The 18,247-nt window shown below is 38.5% G+C and overlaps 1 protein-coding gene across 1 annotated transcript in view; it reads left to right on the plus strand.

The window, feature by feature from the left end:
• COL11A1 (collagen type XI alpha 1 chain) overlaps window positions 1-18,247 on the plus strand; it is a 299,114-nt gene that overhangs the window by 191,142 nt on the left and 89,725 nt on the right. The window contains exons 36-39 of the mRNA XM_060774023.2: window positions 6,144-6,197; window positions 10,628-10,681; window positions 14,575-14,628; window positions 17,663-17,770. Of these exons, the coding sequence (XP_060630006.2) occupies window positions 6,144-6,197; window positions 10,628-10,681; window positions 14,575-14,628; window positions 17,663-17,770 (270 nt within the window). The remainder of the gene's footprint in view (window positions 1-6,143; window positions 6,198-10,627; window positions 10,682-14,574; window positions 14,629-17,662; window positions 17,771-18,247) is intronic.

An 18,247-nucleotide genomic window follows, 5' to 3' on the forward strand; every position in this document is an offset into this window, starting at 1 on the left:
TACAGAATTATGAAATCATAGAAACACAGAATTGGAAGTTTTCTTTGGGGACATTGCATCTACCTTCTCCGAGAAGGCTCTCTAGCTAAAGGATCCCCAGCAGGCCACACTTTCTGAAGTTGTCCAAAGTAGACTTTACCACCTTTCTATGAAATTTGTTTCATTGCCAGATTGCTCTTACTGTAAAGAAGTTGCTTCTAATATTTAATCAAACTCTGTTCTCCTATAACTTCAAACCATTAGCATAGAACAGACCTGCCTTTTCTTCTCCATGACAGCCATTGAAGTAGTTAAAGAGTTCAGTCGTCACCCCCTCAGTCTTTTCTTCTCCAAGCTGAACAAACCCAGTTCCTTCAACCTCTCCTCATGTGATTGTTTCTCTGTACCTGTTATCATCTTTGCTTCTTTCCTCTGGACCTGCTCCAACTTTTCTATAGTCTTTGCAAAATGAACTGAATACAGTACTCCAGATGAGGTATGACCAAAACAGAATATAGTAGGTTAGCCTGAAGCACTTGACAGAAAAGCAAGCACTGTTATTTCACTCCCTTAGCTATGCTATGCTCCTGGCAGCTCTCTGGCTTACTTAACCAATGACAAAGGCAACTCAAAGCACCATGACTCTATATGTTCTGTACTATTTCAAATGTTTAACTTGTATGCACTTGCTAAAATGATTTTCTTCTATGTGCTACAGTGAGTATATCCACTATTCCTTCTCCCGTATGAATTTCTCAGGGCCTTTCCAGACAGGTCCTATATCCTAGGATCTGATCCTAGGTTTTCTGTTTATCCCAGATTATCTGGCAGTGCAGACATATAATCCAGTTTAAAGCAGAAAGCCTGGGATCAGATCCTGGGATGTAGGGCCTATCGAGAAGAACCCTCACTCTCAGTAGTGACAGATAGCTTTCCTATTAATGTAGTAGTGAATCCATCTGGGGTTTCAGTTTATACTATATAGGAGTGATCCAAAGTGCTGGATCAATTTTGGGAAGAAGATCTAGAACCTTGGATAACTAGTTAAAGGCAGGAAGTCTACAGTGAGTGCCTATCATGGAAACCTCTAGCTATCGCTCCTCATTATCTCCTTCTTTGTTCCAGACTCAACTTCATTGATTGAGTCAGAATAAATGAAAAACAGTGAGCAGCACTCTCAGCCATGCATCTAGTTCTTGTTTAAACTGACACACATGTATTTTTGCCATCTGTTTCTTACATCTTGGCTCCCCCATTAGTAAGAAGCTGTCCAAAGTCAGCTCCTGCAGGGAGCCATCTAAAAAGGCTTTGTAGATCTTGGAGAAGTTAGTCCTTGGACTATTGTTCCTAGAATCCCCATGTAGCATGGCCAATGGAATTTACATCCACTTAGCAATAGATATCTAAATAGGATCTACCTATATAACTATCAAGAGCATGTAGATTTTGCTTTTTAGAGCCACACCTTCATTCCAAGAGCCTAACTGCCGCTGCACAAAACTTGGAGAAGTTACCACTTTAGAGGGTGTGGAGATGATGATGTATTTATATCTCACAATTCCCTCAAAATTGGGAGTCAACATGACTTAATTTTTTTAAAAAAACAACACAGCTAAAACATACACAAGATTATCATTAAAATGGAGTTGCATTATTGCCTAAACTAGGACTCAAAACGATAAAAGTGAAATATCATTAAAAGATTAAAAACAATTCAACCAGTTCAATCTAAAATAACTCTGCTTCCTCAGCCTATTCTTTTAAAAACTTTTGTTTTATTTTTTAAAAGCCTGTTGGAATAAAAAGGCCTTTGTCTATTAACAGAAGGACATCTGTTGTGGGGGCCATTCTAACCTTCCTGTAACTTCCAGATTCTAGGGGCAGCCTCTAAGAAGGCAAGCTCTTATATTTTCTGACTATGCTTGTGATGGTGATGGAAGTAAAGAAGAGTCCCTCCTGAATATCTCAAGACCTAGGTAGCTTTGTATAGTCTGCCAGATAACCTAAAATTGAGTCACAAAGGGCTGCCAAATTCATCCCATCCATCATGGACACTGTTGGGAATTTGAGAAATGGTAGTTCAAAAGTATAACTTCCTCCTCTATTTTACTGTATTGGTTCATCTTTTTGAATTTAGGGTCATTTTCATATTTAGGAGTCCATTAGTTAGTTCTGTTTTTTTTTCTCCCAGAAAGAGACTTCCCAAATTGCAGTTTTTCTTCTGGCTAAATAATAATAATCTGAAAGACTATCAACTTCTAGGCACTTCCAATTCCCCATCCTTCATTTTGGATGGTCTAAGCAGCCCCAGAAAAATCCTAAGGGAGAAATCTGACCTCAAAACCGAATATAGTGCCCAACCTTTGATCTACATAAATTGACTATGAACCAGTCACAGAAGATTATTTTCCCTGTTGTTCATTCCATTTACCTCATCCTATTTGAGTGCTACCAAAGCAGTATAAGCTTTTCCACAAACATCTCCAGAGCTCTATAATGAAATGTGCACAGGCTGTGCATTGATATGCAAAGGTAAACACTGCAGTCCTGCTAAAAGATCATTTCATAAAAGAAAAACTAACACTTTGGATTGGAAAGTCTTTAATTTACATAGAAAATGCATTAGAGAAATCCATTGAAAACAGAGTATCTTGTTAATAAGGTTATGATCTCTTTTCAGTGTAGTTCAGATGCATTAGTTTTATGTATCCTTCTGTAGAACCTATGATTTGTGATCTCTGTTTACAACCAAAATCCTTCTAATAAAAGAAAAGCATGGGTGATACACCAGACAAGGATGATTACTGATCTACTGGATGTTTTATGTGTACGTTAAACATAGAAATAACATTTAAAACCTGGGCAGGCAGGATGAAGAACTGGCTTTTTGAATGTGAGGAAACAAGGAGAGTTCTGTTAAAAGCCCTTTCTCATTTCCACTACCCCATATTCTCAAATAGACTGAAGGATTGTACTTGCCCCATGGCCCAGACTGACCTGTTTTATGTCCCTTTAACATGGCCGTGGGGTGGCCAGCAAGAAGGCTGGGACATATGAGTGATGAGGACTGACACTGGGAGAAAAAATACAGTGTCATCTTCCGTGATCTTGGAACCCTCAGAGTGTCCCATCACCTTTGGACACTAGCTATGAAAGCTGTTTAAGGGTGATTCTTGCATGACAGATGTTCCTTGACCTCACCCATTTACTAGTGACCAAGCAAATGAGAGAGGATGGAGAAATATTTGTTGCTGGTTTTGATGTATGGGCCATCTTCCCCGTTTTCACGCCTCCCTCCCCTTCTACTGACTACTACATGACTGTGCTACTGAGAAAAGGCAAGGAGACACCTGAGTGGGACTCCTCATCCATCACCGACATGACAGTCAATGGCATAGTCCTCCTTGCTGAACTGCTTGCTTCATTGCACCTATTATCTATTGCTGGCTGTTACATGGCTGTGGTGGAGGGCTAGATAAAGGTGAGGAAGAGAAACTTACTACTAACTTTGAGAAAAAATTGAAGACATCCCTGCCCTGAGGAGAAGTTTGTTGGAAATGCTCAGTCTTTCTTGAAGAAACAAATAATTTAATCAAACGTGTACACCTAAAATAAAACGCTCAAATTTAACAGTCTTTGCAATCATATATGTGTATTTTCCAGAAACATTGCTAGCCAACAATGCCTTTTCTGCTTGTTATCAGTATGTTTATACCAATTTTCATATGAAGCTCATAAAGCAGTTTATATAAACTAGTATAAAGAAAAATCAGGTAATTGCAGTTTTCAGGCTTGGATAGCTTCTCAATACATGACTATCAGCTGTCTTCTGGGATTCTGTTCCACACAAGACCAGAAACCCAGCTGCCCCAAGTCCCTTCAGGGAGATGGTGGCAGGATATAAGAATAAAGTTGTTATTATAATATATACAGATCTTCATAATTTTTGGTTCTCATTTCTCCCTTTTTCTCCTTGCTGTGAGAAAGTCATGAAACACTGTGCTGTTTTCAAATCATGTTATTTTCTGTATAGAACAGCTTGTTTCTTTTTCTATAGATTTTTTGTGTAGAAATGATATCATTTCCTGTGCAAAAAAATAAATAAAATGCCTTCAAAGATGCCTATCCTTGTCAGGGTTTCCCAACACTTGAGATAACAGTTTTTCTAAGATTTTATTGAATATTTTTAAATGTTTTCATCCCTACTCCCCCAAACGCATTAGCTATTTTTTGAGTCTATACATAAGATCCTTAAGAGTACTCAAGTGGTCATGCGTTCTTTGAAGCAAGCCCAATTCAGGGCTGAGTAATGTGTGAAATATAGTTACTTTATGATTGATATGGTTTACTTTTTTATTACTTTAATAAGATTAAAACCTGTCAGGCTTGAACGATCAAAAATAGAGAGCAGAAATATACGAATAACAACAAATCATCATTATAAGTGATATTTACTAGCCTTATTTCAATATAGGAGGTGAATACTTTCATATAATTTGAGCAGTCAATGAACCGTTAAAATATAAGACTCCCCCTCCCCTAAAGGCGATTTTAAATCAAGGCAAGCATTTTTTTCTTGCTTTGTAAGCAGTTTTCAGCACCTTAATTTGTTTTGAGCTGTAATGCTGTCAGTTGAGTATAGGAATGGTAGATCGCACTATAAAACCTCTGCTGAGCAGCCACCTGGCTCAACAGGAACTGTATATAAATGATAATCACTTTTTAACAGGAACCCAGCTTGCATTTTGCCCAATTGTTTTTGTTTACTCTTGCATGCAGAATTCTTGCACATGCCTCATACATTTCTTCAGTTGCCAGAGACAGGTGCAATTTGTTCTCTCTGTATGTTTCACTCATATCCAATCTGCATGAGAGAATTTAAAAGAACTCCCGAGGAAGGCCATTCTCTGCCACAGCAGCAAGAATTACTCCAGGTTCAAGAGTGGCAATTAAATCTCTTGTGTGGGGCATGCTGGGAGAGGATACATGTTCCTTATTCTCCTTCATCTCTAAGTGTTATGAATAAACACAATAAAAACAAACCAGATCCAGAAGTGTCAAAATGCCTGAGGTTACAATCATAAGACCACCGTATTGGCAGGGGATGCATTCCCAGCCAACCTGTGGTGACCTGAAACAGTGGATATGATCAACTGCCATTAAAATAGCTTACTTTTGTCTCCATACCATAAAGTTGAATTAATGAGCTCAAGAATTTGCTAGGTCCTACAATACAACTCTATAATGTTCTGGGAGGATCTTATCATAGAATAGCCTGGAGAACCTAAGAAATTCCCAGGGAGACCATTTCCTTACTGGCGCAAATAATTTAAATTGCAGATATAGATTTAGAAGTCACAGGGGTCTTATTTTTCTTCTACTTGAAAGCACATGTTACAGAAATCAGTGAGAACTTGTGTATTTTCATTAGACACTTGTATTGTTTCACTATACAGATTATATAGGATGCTTCTTTCTATTTTAAAGAAACAAAATATAACTGGAATGTCTAAATATTCTATAGTAAAGATAAATATGTGTTATGTCATTGGTAAGAAAGTTTGTTTGCTTTGTCTATGAGTACATGTGTGCACTGGAACATTATTGTCAAAATATTTCTTCTACCTATCAGTAGAGATGGAAACAATATTTGAAAATATTCAAAAATGTAAAAAAATAGTAATGGTTTTTGATTGCAAAGAAAACCCTTTGTGAAGAACTTCTGGGTAATTTTCACAGTTTTGAATTTGCTCCGGGGGAAAAAATCTGCACATTGTTGTTTTCCACAGGGAACAACATTTTCTGCATGGAAAATAATTATTCTGCACAGAAATATTTTCCTGTGCCAGAAAAATCTGTGATTGGGGCTTTTTGAGTGTAAGGAAACAAAACTTTTCTATGCAGATGCTTATTCCATATATAAATTGAGTGCTGGCAGATAAAGTGGTGTCAAACTGAATTCATTCTACAGTATTGATCCACCCTTAGGGAAGAATTACATCTCTACTTATCTGCAGCAATGTTGATGCTATAGGCATAGGAACATTTGTTTCATTTTCTACATCACAGAGCTTCCATTGAAAAATTTAAACTATTCCCAGTATTACTATGGGTGGTAGTGATACTAAGAAAAAAACTCCTTTTTCTCATTTCTTTCCTATTAGGGACCACAAGGACCACAGGGGCCTGTTGGATTCCCTGGACCAAAGGGACCTCCTGTAAGTATTTATTTCAAAGTAAATATAAACATCATTTTTCAAATATGACATATCGAATGCACAGAAATAGCATGCCATTAGATGAATGACACTAACTAATTAAAGTTTCTCACTATGAAGTGATTTATGCTGAGGTTTGTAAACAGGGTGGGAAGATTCGTGCTTGTGGGATTTTCTTTTTTATTATAATTCCATGTTATCCTAGAACCACAAGGAACCAAGTAGAAATAGAGTCTTTATAGGTGCATATCAACTGACTATAAAGGAACAGTACTTGTCGTGTGCCTTTAAGTAACTGTATTACAAGGTTTTCCTAAAAAGATTTATTGAGAGATAGTTTGCCATTTCCTTCTTCTTGGAGTTACATAGTACAGCTTGCCCAAAATCATCCAGTGAGCTTCCGTCTGAGAGAGGATTTGAATTCAATTCCTCAAGTTCTAATCCAACATACAAACAATTACTCGATGCTTGTTCAAGAAACACTGTGCCTCTGAGTTTATGCTCATCCTGGAAGAACTCAGACTACTTCAGCTTTCTCCCCAGGTTTTCTGTGATTTATTGGTCTAATTCAGAAAAAGTGAAAGATCCTTGATAATGTACTGCATATTTTCCAAAAGTCTACCAGTAGATCCTAATACACCTTCCTTTCCTCCCCTAAAATATTTGGGAGGACTGGCAGAAAGAAGCAGACTAGATTATCTATCAATTCTCTTCTCCAAGTTCCCTATATGTATAAATTCTCATCTAGGTGAATACATAGCTTTGTCTTTTTCATTTCAGAATTAGCTCCCATTGGGTTTACTAAAATTTGCTTCCCCAATATTTCTAGCCTGAACTAGAGTGCTCCTGGCCATTGAGTGAGATAATCGCTAGATGAGAAGTTAACCAACCTCCACATGAGCATGTTGGACCTAAGTAGGAGCCACCATTTGTCTCATAACAGTTGCTGTGCAAAGACATCATTTCTGTGGAGTGATCTTCTAAAGAGGGGCAACTCTCTCTATTGGTGTCCATGGCAGCTTATGTCTTCCATATCAACTGTACTCTGAATTTGCCATAGATAGTCCAAACCTTGGATCCCCGGGTGGCGCAATGGGTTAAAGCATTGAGCTGCTGAACTTGCAGATAGAAGGTCGTAGGTTTGAATCTGGGGAGCGGGGTGAGCTCCCACTGTTATCCCCAGCTTCTGCCAACCTAGTAGTTCGAAAACATGCAAATGTGAGTAGATCAATTGGTACCGCTCCGGCAGGAAGGTAACAGTGCTCTATGCAGTCATGCCAGCCACATGACCTTGGAGGTGTCTACAGACAATGCCAGCTCTTTGGCTTAGAAATGGATATGAACACTAATCCCCAGAGTCGGACATGACTGGACTTAATGTCAGGGGAAAATCTTTATCCAAACCTTAAAGGAAGGTGCTAACCTTAGCATAATTTTAGTATCTTGGGTAGCTACTTCAACATTTGTCCTAAAAATGAGAGTGGATTCACCACCTCTTTGATTAGGGTTGCCATGGCTTCTTGCTGTCTTTGTCACTGTGGTTCAGCTTGTTAACTCCAGTTTATGGTGACCCTGTAATGGGATTTTCGTGGCAATTTTCATTCAGGGTTCTGCCATTGCCATCCTTTGAGGCTGAGAGTTTGTGACTTACTCAAGGGTGCCTGCTATTTTTCCAATTGGTTTGATGGGGATTCATACCTTAGTCTCATAGAATCCTTGTGCCACCTCCCTTTATTAGCTGCCCCTTATTCCAACATAGAATGTATGTGTCCATGGAGAAATTATAATTACCTCAGATATCCTTTTACTCGGTGCAACACCAACCCTGTCAAGCTGGCAAGTCACTTTTTATAGATTTTGTGTTTTTTCCCCTGACTAACTAATCTAAATACTGAATTAAAATGGACAAATAGCATCATCCCTGAGAAACGTAGGGCGATTTCCCTCTCCAAGTTGATTAGTTGCTCCATTTTAATGTGTCTGATCAATTCAGTTCTCCCACAATCAGCTCAGGGGAGCTGAATAGTCAGCAAATTGGACTGATATATCTAGAGTATGAAACTAGCTAAAATTGTGGAGTGACAGCCCTGGGCCAACCCAGTACGTGCTTTGTGTCTTTTATAGTGAATTGAGAAATGAATTCAAACACCACAAAATTAGCCCTGGGCAGTTCACCGGTTAGGAAGTAAGTAGCTAAAACTGGGCTGGTTCTGTAATGTAACGAAACATCAGAATGAGTTTGCTGGGAAATTGGATCACAACAATTGGAAATGGCTAGAAAACAAGCAACAGAAATGGCAGAGATTAAAATCAAAACTGTACAAGCTGCATAGAATACAGAGTGCTGTGCTTTCAATGTAGTTGTGCTCTGTAACTGCTGCTGATTTGTTGTACCTACTCCCATTGCTAAATTCATAGCTGCTCCCATAGGTCAAATCCCCTTTCATCATTCTGTGTACTGTAGCCTATACAAAGAAATATATGTTATTTATCATGTACACACAGACATTTCTTATTTTCCTCCTGCATGCTCTAAAAGAGAGTAGGCAAACTACAATCCTCTACATATCAGTGGACTGATGTTTCTTTGCTATTGTTTATGCTGGAGAAGGCTGAATGAAATTTCATTTGACCCCTATGTGGAATACAACATGTTTCCCATCCCTGCTCTGAAAATAGGCCATTTATAAGAATATACAAGGTTATTGCAAACAACCTGCCATGCAGACAAAACTAGTGCTAGCTACAACAACATTTGCAGGAAAAAAAACACACTTCTTTTGTAGGAGTGATCAGATGCCACTAGAGGTCTCTCTCCATCTCTCTTGTCTCAATCTTGGCAAGAAAAAATGTTGAAGTTAATAAGAAAGTTACATGATCACCAGAATGAGTATGCTATGGACAATGGATGGGTTAGTGAGTTTAATATATTATGTTCGTAAATGAAACTGAAGCATTTGGTCATTCAGAGTAATGTTCAAAGCAGCCGAAACTCCTAGAGACCCATCTGCCTTTATGAAATTGATCAGTCCTATTAAAATCAATGGGTTGCAATGTTGTTTTCTCCTAAATGCAACTCATGGGGAGCAAGAACCCTTTTTTTAGTGCCACTTATAGCATGGGTTTGTACCAACAAAAAGAAGGAAACTACCTGCCTGAAGTCATATTGATCTACATCATTCTTGCTTTTATTATCCTTGGTTGATAGGATGGCTGGTAGAATTCACTAGTTGCATTCTTCTTAGGTCCTACTGTAATAATGTGCATCATTGAAAACATGTAATTACGCTTATAGACACATGTGATGATTGAAGGAAATGGGACTAGAAAAATGGCTAGAATGAATTGGATCACATGCAGTCATCGCATCAATTTTCTCTGCTCTAAATCTTCTCCCACAGATTGCAAAAAAAGTGATTCAAGTTGAATCTCCTTTTCCCAAATGCTTTAGACCAGAGAGATTTTTTCAGGTTTAATTTTTAAATTTTTTTTTTGCAGATATATAGTGAATGGGAGAGAAAGGGATAGTTACACATCCAACCCCCACTTTTTTTTTCTTAGGGAGCTCTCACTCTGCCACTATTGGAAGGTTGATGGGAAAAAGGAGAGAACTCTGGGTTGTGATGCCCTGCAAAAAGGGGAGGGAGAAGTTCAAGTGCATTAACTTTCCATAACCTGTTGCAAATTTCTGATAGCCCAGCCAATCCACGCTGCACTGGAACCCCATTTCCAAGGTGCCTGCCCCGCTATTATTAGAGCAAAAAGAAAAGCAATGAAAATTGTCTGGGCAGCTGAAACATTGCAATATTCTGTGATCCTGTTGCTGCCGGATACTTTTGGAATTTTCCCTTCCCTGAGATTTAGTTTTTATGGGGCTTTGTGCAAGTCAATTATCAATCCCAGATTTCCCATCTTCTCTTTTCCCCATCAAATTTCAGACTGTGGTGCAACATCTCTAAGAAACAAAGCTCATTTGGGTCTTAATGTGTAGCGAGCCCTCTTTCCTCAAAGATAGAAGGGTGGGGGCATCAAAATTTACAAACAAGTGAACCTGCTTTGGATTACATTTTGAAAGTGGCAGCTTGGATCCTTACATATAATTCAGCTCTCAGCTGCTTTCTTCCCAGCTAAACTCCAGCTGCCTCCTTAAAAATCTCTTTGGCTCTCTGACTTGCAGTTCAAGCTGTGACAACAAATTGCCATCCAAAGACAGAGGAGAAAGATTTCCCATTCTTAGCTCCTGTTAGGGAACATGAACATCTCTCCAAGAGCAAGCAATCAGCTTAATAAAGGATTGCCACTAAGTCAGTATCAGAGTAATATGCCTGAAAGCTATCTGGAAGCCTTGGAGATGTCAGTGTGATGGTTAGACTTGGTAGTACCTATTTTTTTTCTAAATTAGCATTTCATTGTTCCGTTTCCCACTGCAGGGACCACCTGGAAAGGATGGCTTGCCAGGACACCCAGGGCAGCGGGGTGAAACTGTAAGTGTGTGCTTTCTATTGTTTTTCACGAAATCCTTCTGCTACACTGAGATTTGTTTCAGAGAACTGCTATTCATTTAAACTGAGATGCAATAAAACACTAGCATCAAAAAGCCCTGCTGTACAGACACTGCATCAACCAGCTGTTATGGAGGCCTTCCAACATAGTCAGAACATTAGAGAATCTACAGAGCAGTATATGACATCTGTCCCAGTATGGGACCCTACTATGCTGGGGCAATCAGTGGCTGTGTGTATTTATTGAGAGCCATTATTTCCTGGGAGAATAACTTGTGCAATGAGGTTTCATAACCCACTTTATAAAAAGGCACTACCATTCAGGTAACCAAGATTTGTTTTCCTGAGCATTGATTCCTGGGGCACATAAGTACTGACCACTTAGGTGAGTGTGACCTTTGATCAGCCGCATGATGGTTAAACACCTCCCAGGGGCTGATCAAATTTCTTGGGGAAAGCTACTTAACACAGCTTCCCCAGGGTTATAATGACCCGGTGGAATAACCTGAATCCTCAGCCTCTGCCAAACAGCCATTTTGATTAAAAGGCTGGCAGGAGGAATTGGGGTATTTACTTCCTTCCTCTCCCAAAAGCCTTAGCAACCATGTCAGTCAGAGTACCCTGAAGAAGCAGGTAAGTGGGGTGTTGTAACTGTCATGAATTGCAATGTGGGCGAGAGAGGTCCCCTTTAGGCTCTGTGCCCAGCAACACTAAACTGTGTTTAGCGTACCTGGACAGTGGGGGTTCCCTGCCACCACTGAATTGGCTTAGGGAGTCCCTATTGAGATTCAGAACCTTGGATGCTAATGTAGTAACAAGGAGAGGATCTAAATAACATTCTTTTCTATTGCACAGGAAGAATTGGTGCTATGTGTGTGTTTGTGGTGGGCTTTGGTATAGATTGGTTTCTGATACAGAAAGTAATTGTTGGATGCTATCTTCACGGAACCTCTCTTCTTCATTTGGGAATGTGGAATTGGGATGTTAGTAAAGCAGTATGCCAGTTATGTGTACCTCATGAACTAAGGGGAGCTTTGTGCATCCTCAAGACCTCCCAAAATTTTTAAAAAGACACTGGATACCTGTAAGTCCTTGGTAAAATTTTGTTTGAAACTATTCAATGCTAAATCTTGCTCTGGAGTACAATTCAATGATTAGATAGCTGTGGTCATAATTGTTGGTACCTGTTCATAACATTAAACTAAATATGAATTTACAATATGTAGGGAAAGCTTTGCATAAGTTTCAGCCATTTGTACTTGATTGCATTATGACAACAAACAATTGATGATGATTTAGTTTATATTTTATAATCTTTTGACTAAGCTGACTTCACTGGCTTTGTCATTGCTGCATGCACATACTAAACACATACACAGACTTGATTCTATTTTCAGATAAAGTTAATAAAGTTTTAAAAAACTTTATTAACTACATGTACTCTAATGTGACCTTTGGAATTACATGAGCTCCCCATTTAGTTTTGATTCCACTAATGGTCCTGTCTACCAAAAGTAATGCAGATTACTCACATGTCTACATTTGCTAGCTCTGGAACAGAATTAGATGTCTGGAAGCAGGCATAGCCGAGCAGCTGTCAAACAGGAGGCTGCGATTTCCAATGAAGAAATGAGCAGCTAAGCAGAAGGTGTTAATCTTCCCTTCATCTGCCATTTTTCTCCCAAAGCTCTTCTGCTCTTGTAAGTTTGTGGATATATTTCTGCAAGTCCCAATCAGGAAATAATAATCAGAGAAACTAACTCTTTGGGGCAAGTGCTCAGGCCTTTCCCAAACTCCCCAGTCATTTTCAAACTGCATGGTCTTTGAGAAATGTAAGAATATTCACAAATATTCTCAACCTCAGCAAGAAATGATGCAATAAAAGCCAGAGTATTGTGTACTTTTTCAAGCATTTTTCACTTGGACAACATGTTTTCTACAATATGTTCACACAGATTTCTTTGCTTCTGAACAAACATTTTGAGTTTTTTAAGTTATTTTTTTAAATGTTATAAAGACATCCACACCCTCAAAATCTCACCCAGGGGATAACATGAAATTTTCCTCCTATTTTCATATGTAAGGAAAAAATAATCAAAAATAAACATCCCTGTATTTCACTTTACAACTTTCTAGCTGTGATAGAATGATTTTCTAATTCAAAATGCCAATTTCTGTCCCAAAAACGGATGGGAAACCTCTAACTCTGGAGATGAATGTACATGTCTTAGTCTACCCTCCAGAATTAAATTGGCCATTTCACCTTTCATTCTTGAGCAATTTTCCAGACTTTTGTGGGCTTTTAGTGGTCAATGTGTTTGAAAAGAGATAAAAATGTATTTGAAGCCATGAGAGACAAGATTCTCATGTGGAAGATCTGATAGGGAGGAGTGGAGGAGGGGGCAATTTAAATTTTTACTGAAAATCAGTTTCTTATCGACTCCAGCTCCTCATGCAGGGACATGAGAGAAGCCTCCCACAAGGATGATAACACATCAAATCATCCGGGCGTCCCCTGGGCAACATCCTTGCAGATGGCCAATTCTCTCACACCAGAAGCGACTTGCAGTTTCTCAAGTTGCTCCTGACACAACAACAACAAAAATAAAGTAACATAAAGCTACCATATATTTGCTCATTTGGAGTAATCCTATCATGTTTGGAATATTAAAACTATAGTTTTATTCAGAATAATTAAAATTTGATTTAAAAATATTTATTGTTTCTTACACTGGAGCTAAAAAAATCTGAAGAGTAAGGCAAATTTGAATGATAAGGAACCTATATACACGTGCAAGTTCCTCACCAAACTACAAACCCCAGGAGTCCATAGTGTTAGTCATTGCAGTTAAAGGGGTGTCAAACTGCATTAATTCTATAGTATAGACACACCCCTAGAATATAACATATCTACTACTGAGCTGCTGGTTCATAGCACTCCATAGTAGATAATATAGGGTTTTGGGGGGGGGGGGGGGGTTGGGGTTTTTTTTTTTTTTTTTTGCAGTTCCACACTGGAAAATAATTAGCTAGACATTATACATTCTCTCAGAAGAACATGCCTTAGAGAACCATCCATCAATTCCTGGTACTTGGCTTCTTTCTTTTAAAGAAATGCTTTGCCATACTGCTTTATTAGCACACATATCTTTTAGTGACATGACCAGTAGTGTTTGTATCAAATGACTCAAAATTTGGAAGTGCTACTGGATTTTTCCCTACAGCAAAGTTTGAAGACAAGTCTGGAGGCTGTTGCAATAGTGAAAAGGACTTTCAAGAAATGCTGGAAGTGGTTTTTGTGAAATCACTGACATTTCTTAGAGAAAATCCCATTCATTCCTATCTGGGACATAACAGAAATCCGCCCTCCAAAGTTACTCCTCCATTTCACAAAGGAGGGGCTTCTTGAGCCGTCACCTCCCCAAACCTATTTAATTCACAATCAGCATTCTTTGCATACTTTTAATCATGTGCTTGTCCCTCTGTGTCTGCACATGTATATACACACACACACTTGTCTGTGTGCTTTTGAATATATCTATGTGTATACCTGCAGCATATATTAGAGTTGAATTGGAGGAATATCATCTATGCAATCAAAGCCATCTAATGCGTTTCTCAGAAAGTGTGATCTGTGAAAACTAACTGCCCCTTTGAACCTCACAACTAAAGCAGCTGAGCTCAGATGATTGGAAAGACACTTCAATGTTTTACATTTAAGTGTGCAGAGTAATAATAGAAATGGCAAACTTTATTCTTCAAAAAGACAAATTCCCCTGACACTGGACTTCTTGCTTGCCATCTCTTCCACAGAGAAATAAATGCCATTGTAATATGCAGAGGCATTAGTAACCATTCTTTGTTTCTTATTCTAGGGTTTCCAAGGAAAAACTGGCCCACCAGGCCCAGGGGGTGTTGTTGGACCTCAGGTACAATATTTCTGTTTAACTTTGACATTTCCAAAATGTGAAAGGAATATTTAATGTTGTCTGTCATGTCTATCTGAAGATGACCCAAGATTTGGCCTAAATTATGGTAAGGAGGGTCATGTTGAGAAAGCTCTCATATTCAGTCTATCTCCAGAGCAAATTACTCATTCAAGAGAGACCCCTTTCACAATGGAACTGACTCGGGCAATCAAATTGATACATTCTACCCATGCTTAGCTTCCAGTGACCATGCACTAAAACAAATATATGTAAAATTCAATACATGCAGTTGAGGAAAAGCATGTGTTATGACAAACTGACATCTTTCACCACTGGAGACATCTAGATTAGTTTGTATTGTTATGTAGATTTCAATATTACCTGATTTTACACTATGTATAGACATTCAGTGATATAATTTGTTTGCCACACTGCCAATGGAAAGGCTCTTCTTTATGGTGATATTTCCAATTTGGAAACAGTTTTGAAAACAGAGTAGCCTGAACCCCAATTTTAAAGTTGTTCAAAATAGGAAGGCTTCCAGATGGAATAAACTCTGGGGAAAACATAGCAGGTTGGATGAAATATTTCATAAGATTCCTCATATTACTACCACAGAACACAGACAACAGAATATGACATAGTTGCAGTGTGGTGATGATAAACTATAATCCTCTATACCAGTGGTTCTCAACCTCTTAATCCCCAGGTGTTCTGGCCTACAACTCCCAGAAATCCCAGCCAGTTTACCAGCTGTTAGGATTTCTGCTCTATCCAAATAAATCTGGTTTTTGTAGTGTCAAGATAGAGATGTCATTGAAAATCACCTAAAATTAGTTAAGACTAAAGCTTCCTCTGCCAACAAACAATAGATTTTAAAGAAACAAGAAGAGCCTTGATTGTAACATGTTTCAGCAGATTGCAGGGGAATATATCTGAAGATTTCATCACGTCAAAATCCAGATGGGCCTATATCAAACAAATACAAAGACATAACAGTTGTTCTTTTGTACAAAGTACCAGTATATCAAGCTTTTGCATATAAAACTGCTAGAAAAGACAAGTTATCCCTCAAAAACTGTCCTGATTTTTAGAATTCAAAGTGTCATCCAATGGATAGCTACTCAGAAGTAAACCCCACTACTGGAATATGGGATTGTGGCTTTAAGTTCATTTCTTGGAGATTTCAGCTGATTTTAGTGGAGTATGAAATCAATGGAATCAATAAATCAATAGAAATCTCACCAGTATCACTGGAGGGGAATTAAAAGTGTTCCAAGACAATCTTAACAAACTGAGCCTGTGTGAGAGATGATGTTAGGCAGCAGGATTCATGGAGAGCAGCCTTTGTTTCATGTTGAATTAAGAGGATTGTCAAGCATCACAATGGCAAGGCTATAAAAATGTTATAGCAAACACGTTAAGAAATGCTTTAGCATGTCAGCCTCTTTTCTTGTCTTTGCTCCAGCTCTTCTATCGAAGGTTGATGAATCAGTTTTTGTTTGTTTCAGCACTTCAGTGCACTGAAACTGCAGGCAGCTTTACTGAGATGGCAATTTGATCAGAATTATATTTGTTTTCCTGTTTTATTGACCAGGTTTTGTTTAACTATCTAATATCTGCCCATGTTAGGATTTTGCTAGTAAAGACGAATGAAATCTTAGCTGTTATTCTCCTTTGTTTTCTTTTCCGAAAACTTGATTTGAGCCTGAATCACTTTTTTTTCATTCTATGTGTGTTTTTAAACATAACACCTACTGTCACTATGAATTGGAATCTATGAATTAGAATCAACAAATTCTGTTTTACCATTCATATCTGTGTGTACACAGTGATTGGACATACATTTTTGTGATGAGCATAATTATCATGCTGTGATGATGTTTCTGATGTGGCTGTTTGATATTTATCATCACATAGCAGTAATTAAACTGTTGTGGCAAAAGGCTGCATTTTCTTTGCATCTTTCTTGAAACAGTTTTTAACAAACAGAAAGAATAGTTAGAATCCTTTGAAGCCAGCAGCGCTTGTCTTTTAAATTTTGAAAGGAACACTATCAGCTGAAAGGAACATTGCCTCACCAGGGTATATGAAAATGCATCTACAACAAAGCAAGGGTAGTTAATTGGGATTTTGCAAATGTAGGAATGGTGCCACTGATGGACCACCTGCCATAGAAGAAAACCATTCATGGGGACATGAAGCCCATTTTCAAAGCCCCTGTTCGGTGTTCCTGTCCATATGGCTCAAGGGGGCATGGCTTCTGGGTAAAACAAGAAAATGCCTTGTATCTTGATTTAGACTCTGGGCACTTAAAACTAAACAGGGCACATTCAGTCAGATCCTGTGGTATGGGAAATGGAACCCTTCCACAGCTGCCCATCCATATTAGCAAGGGACATCAGACATAATATATCCTTGCATTTAGTAATTTGGCCATGCTGCATAGAGAGCTTGTTGTTTTGTAAAGCCAACAGTTACATGCTGTTAGCCACATTCCAGTGAATTAGGCTGTCTGTGTATAAATGCTAATCATGTTATGTATAGAAATGTAGGAGACTGTGGGCCAGAAGTAAGGATCATTTGTCTCTCCAGGGGCCTCTCCATACCATAATTGTAGCTCTATGATTCCGGTTTAAGTGTCATATCTACTTTCTGTGAAATCCTCGAATAGGCAGGGAAGCACATAAGTCTCTGAAGGTTTTCCGCTAAACTGCATATTCCAGGATTCCATAGGATGCTGCCTTGACAATTAAAGGAGAATGGTACTAGGAAAAAGTAGAATGGTACTGCTGAAAAAGTATTGTCTTAATATTTAAAATCAAAATAATTTAAAAACATTAAAAGACAGAATAATTCCTTTAAAATATGAAAAACAGCACACCATTACATCCCATGATCTATTTATGTTACTGCTTCAGAGACTGGGTGATAATTTAAGCTTGATAAAACAATTTGTTAAATATGTTTCTTTGCAAAGGAGGGCAAATATTTTGGTGGCATGAACTGATTAATATTGTGTTTTTGTGTTTAGGGCCCCACTGGTGAGACAGGTCCAATTGGTGAAAGAGGTCACCCTGGCCCTCCAGGACCACCAGGGGAACAAGGCCTTCCAGGTGCTGCTGGAAAGGAAGGTGCTAAGGTATGAACAATGTGTGAATGTCTGTGTTGTCTTTAAATATAATACATTCAGAATGGATTCATATCTGTCTTCCTACCAGGGATTCCACTGTTGAATCCTGCACTATAGATGCTGCAGAGAACAGGAGACTAGCTGATCTTCTAACTCAATGTTTCCATGGATGTTTCTTTTGCAATTGTCTTAATAATAATAATAATAATAATAATAATAATAATAATAATACTTTATTATTAGAAATTAGGAAAGCCCCTTCCCTAAAAATCTTCAAAATGAACCTTAAAACCTGGCTCTTCCGCTGCGCCTTTGATGTGTAGGTATATAATCCCACATGATTGCTCTGCCTCAAAGTTCTGTCATTGGAGTATACATCCCCCCTCATGGGAAAGCTTGATTCCACAACTCCCACTAAAATGAGCCCTCCTCCGTAAATTACCTGCTTCCCTCTTTTATCTCACCCGGGTTTTTAATTAGTTTTTA

The sequence above is a fragment of the Anolis sagrei genome, chromosome 4, assembly GCF_037176765.1.
Source record: "Anolis sagrei isolate rAnoSag1 chromosome 4, rAnoSag1.mat, whole genome shotgun sequence".
Taxonomy (NCBI): Eukaryota; Metazoa; Chordata; class Lepidosauria; order Squamata; family Dactyloidae; genus Anolis; species Anolis sagrei.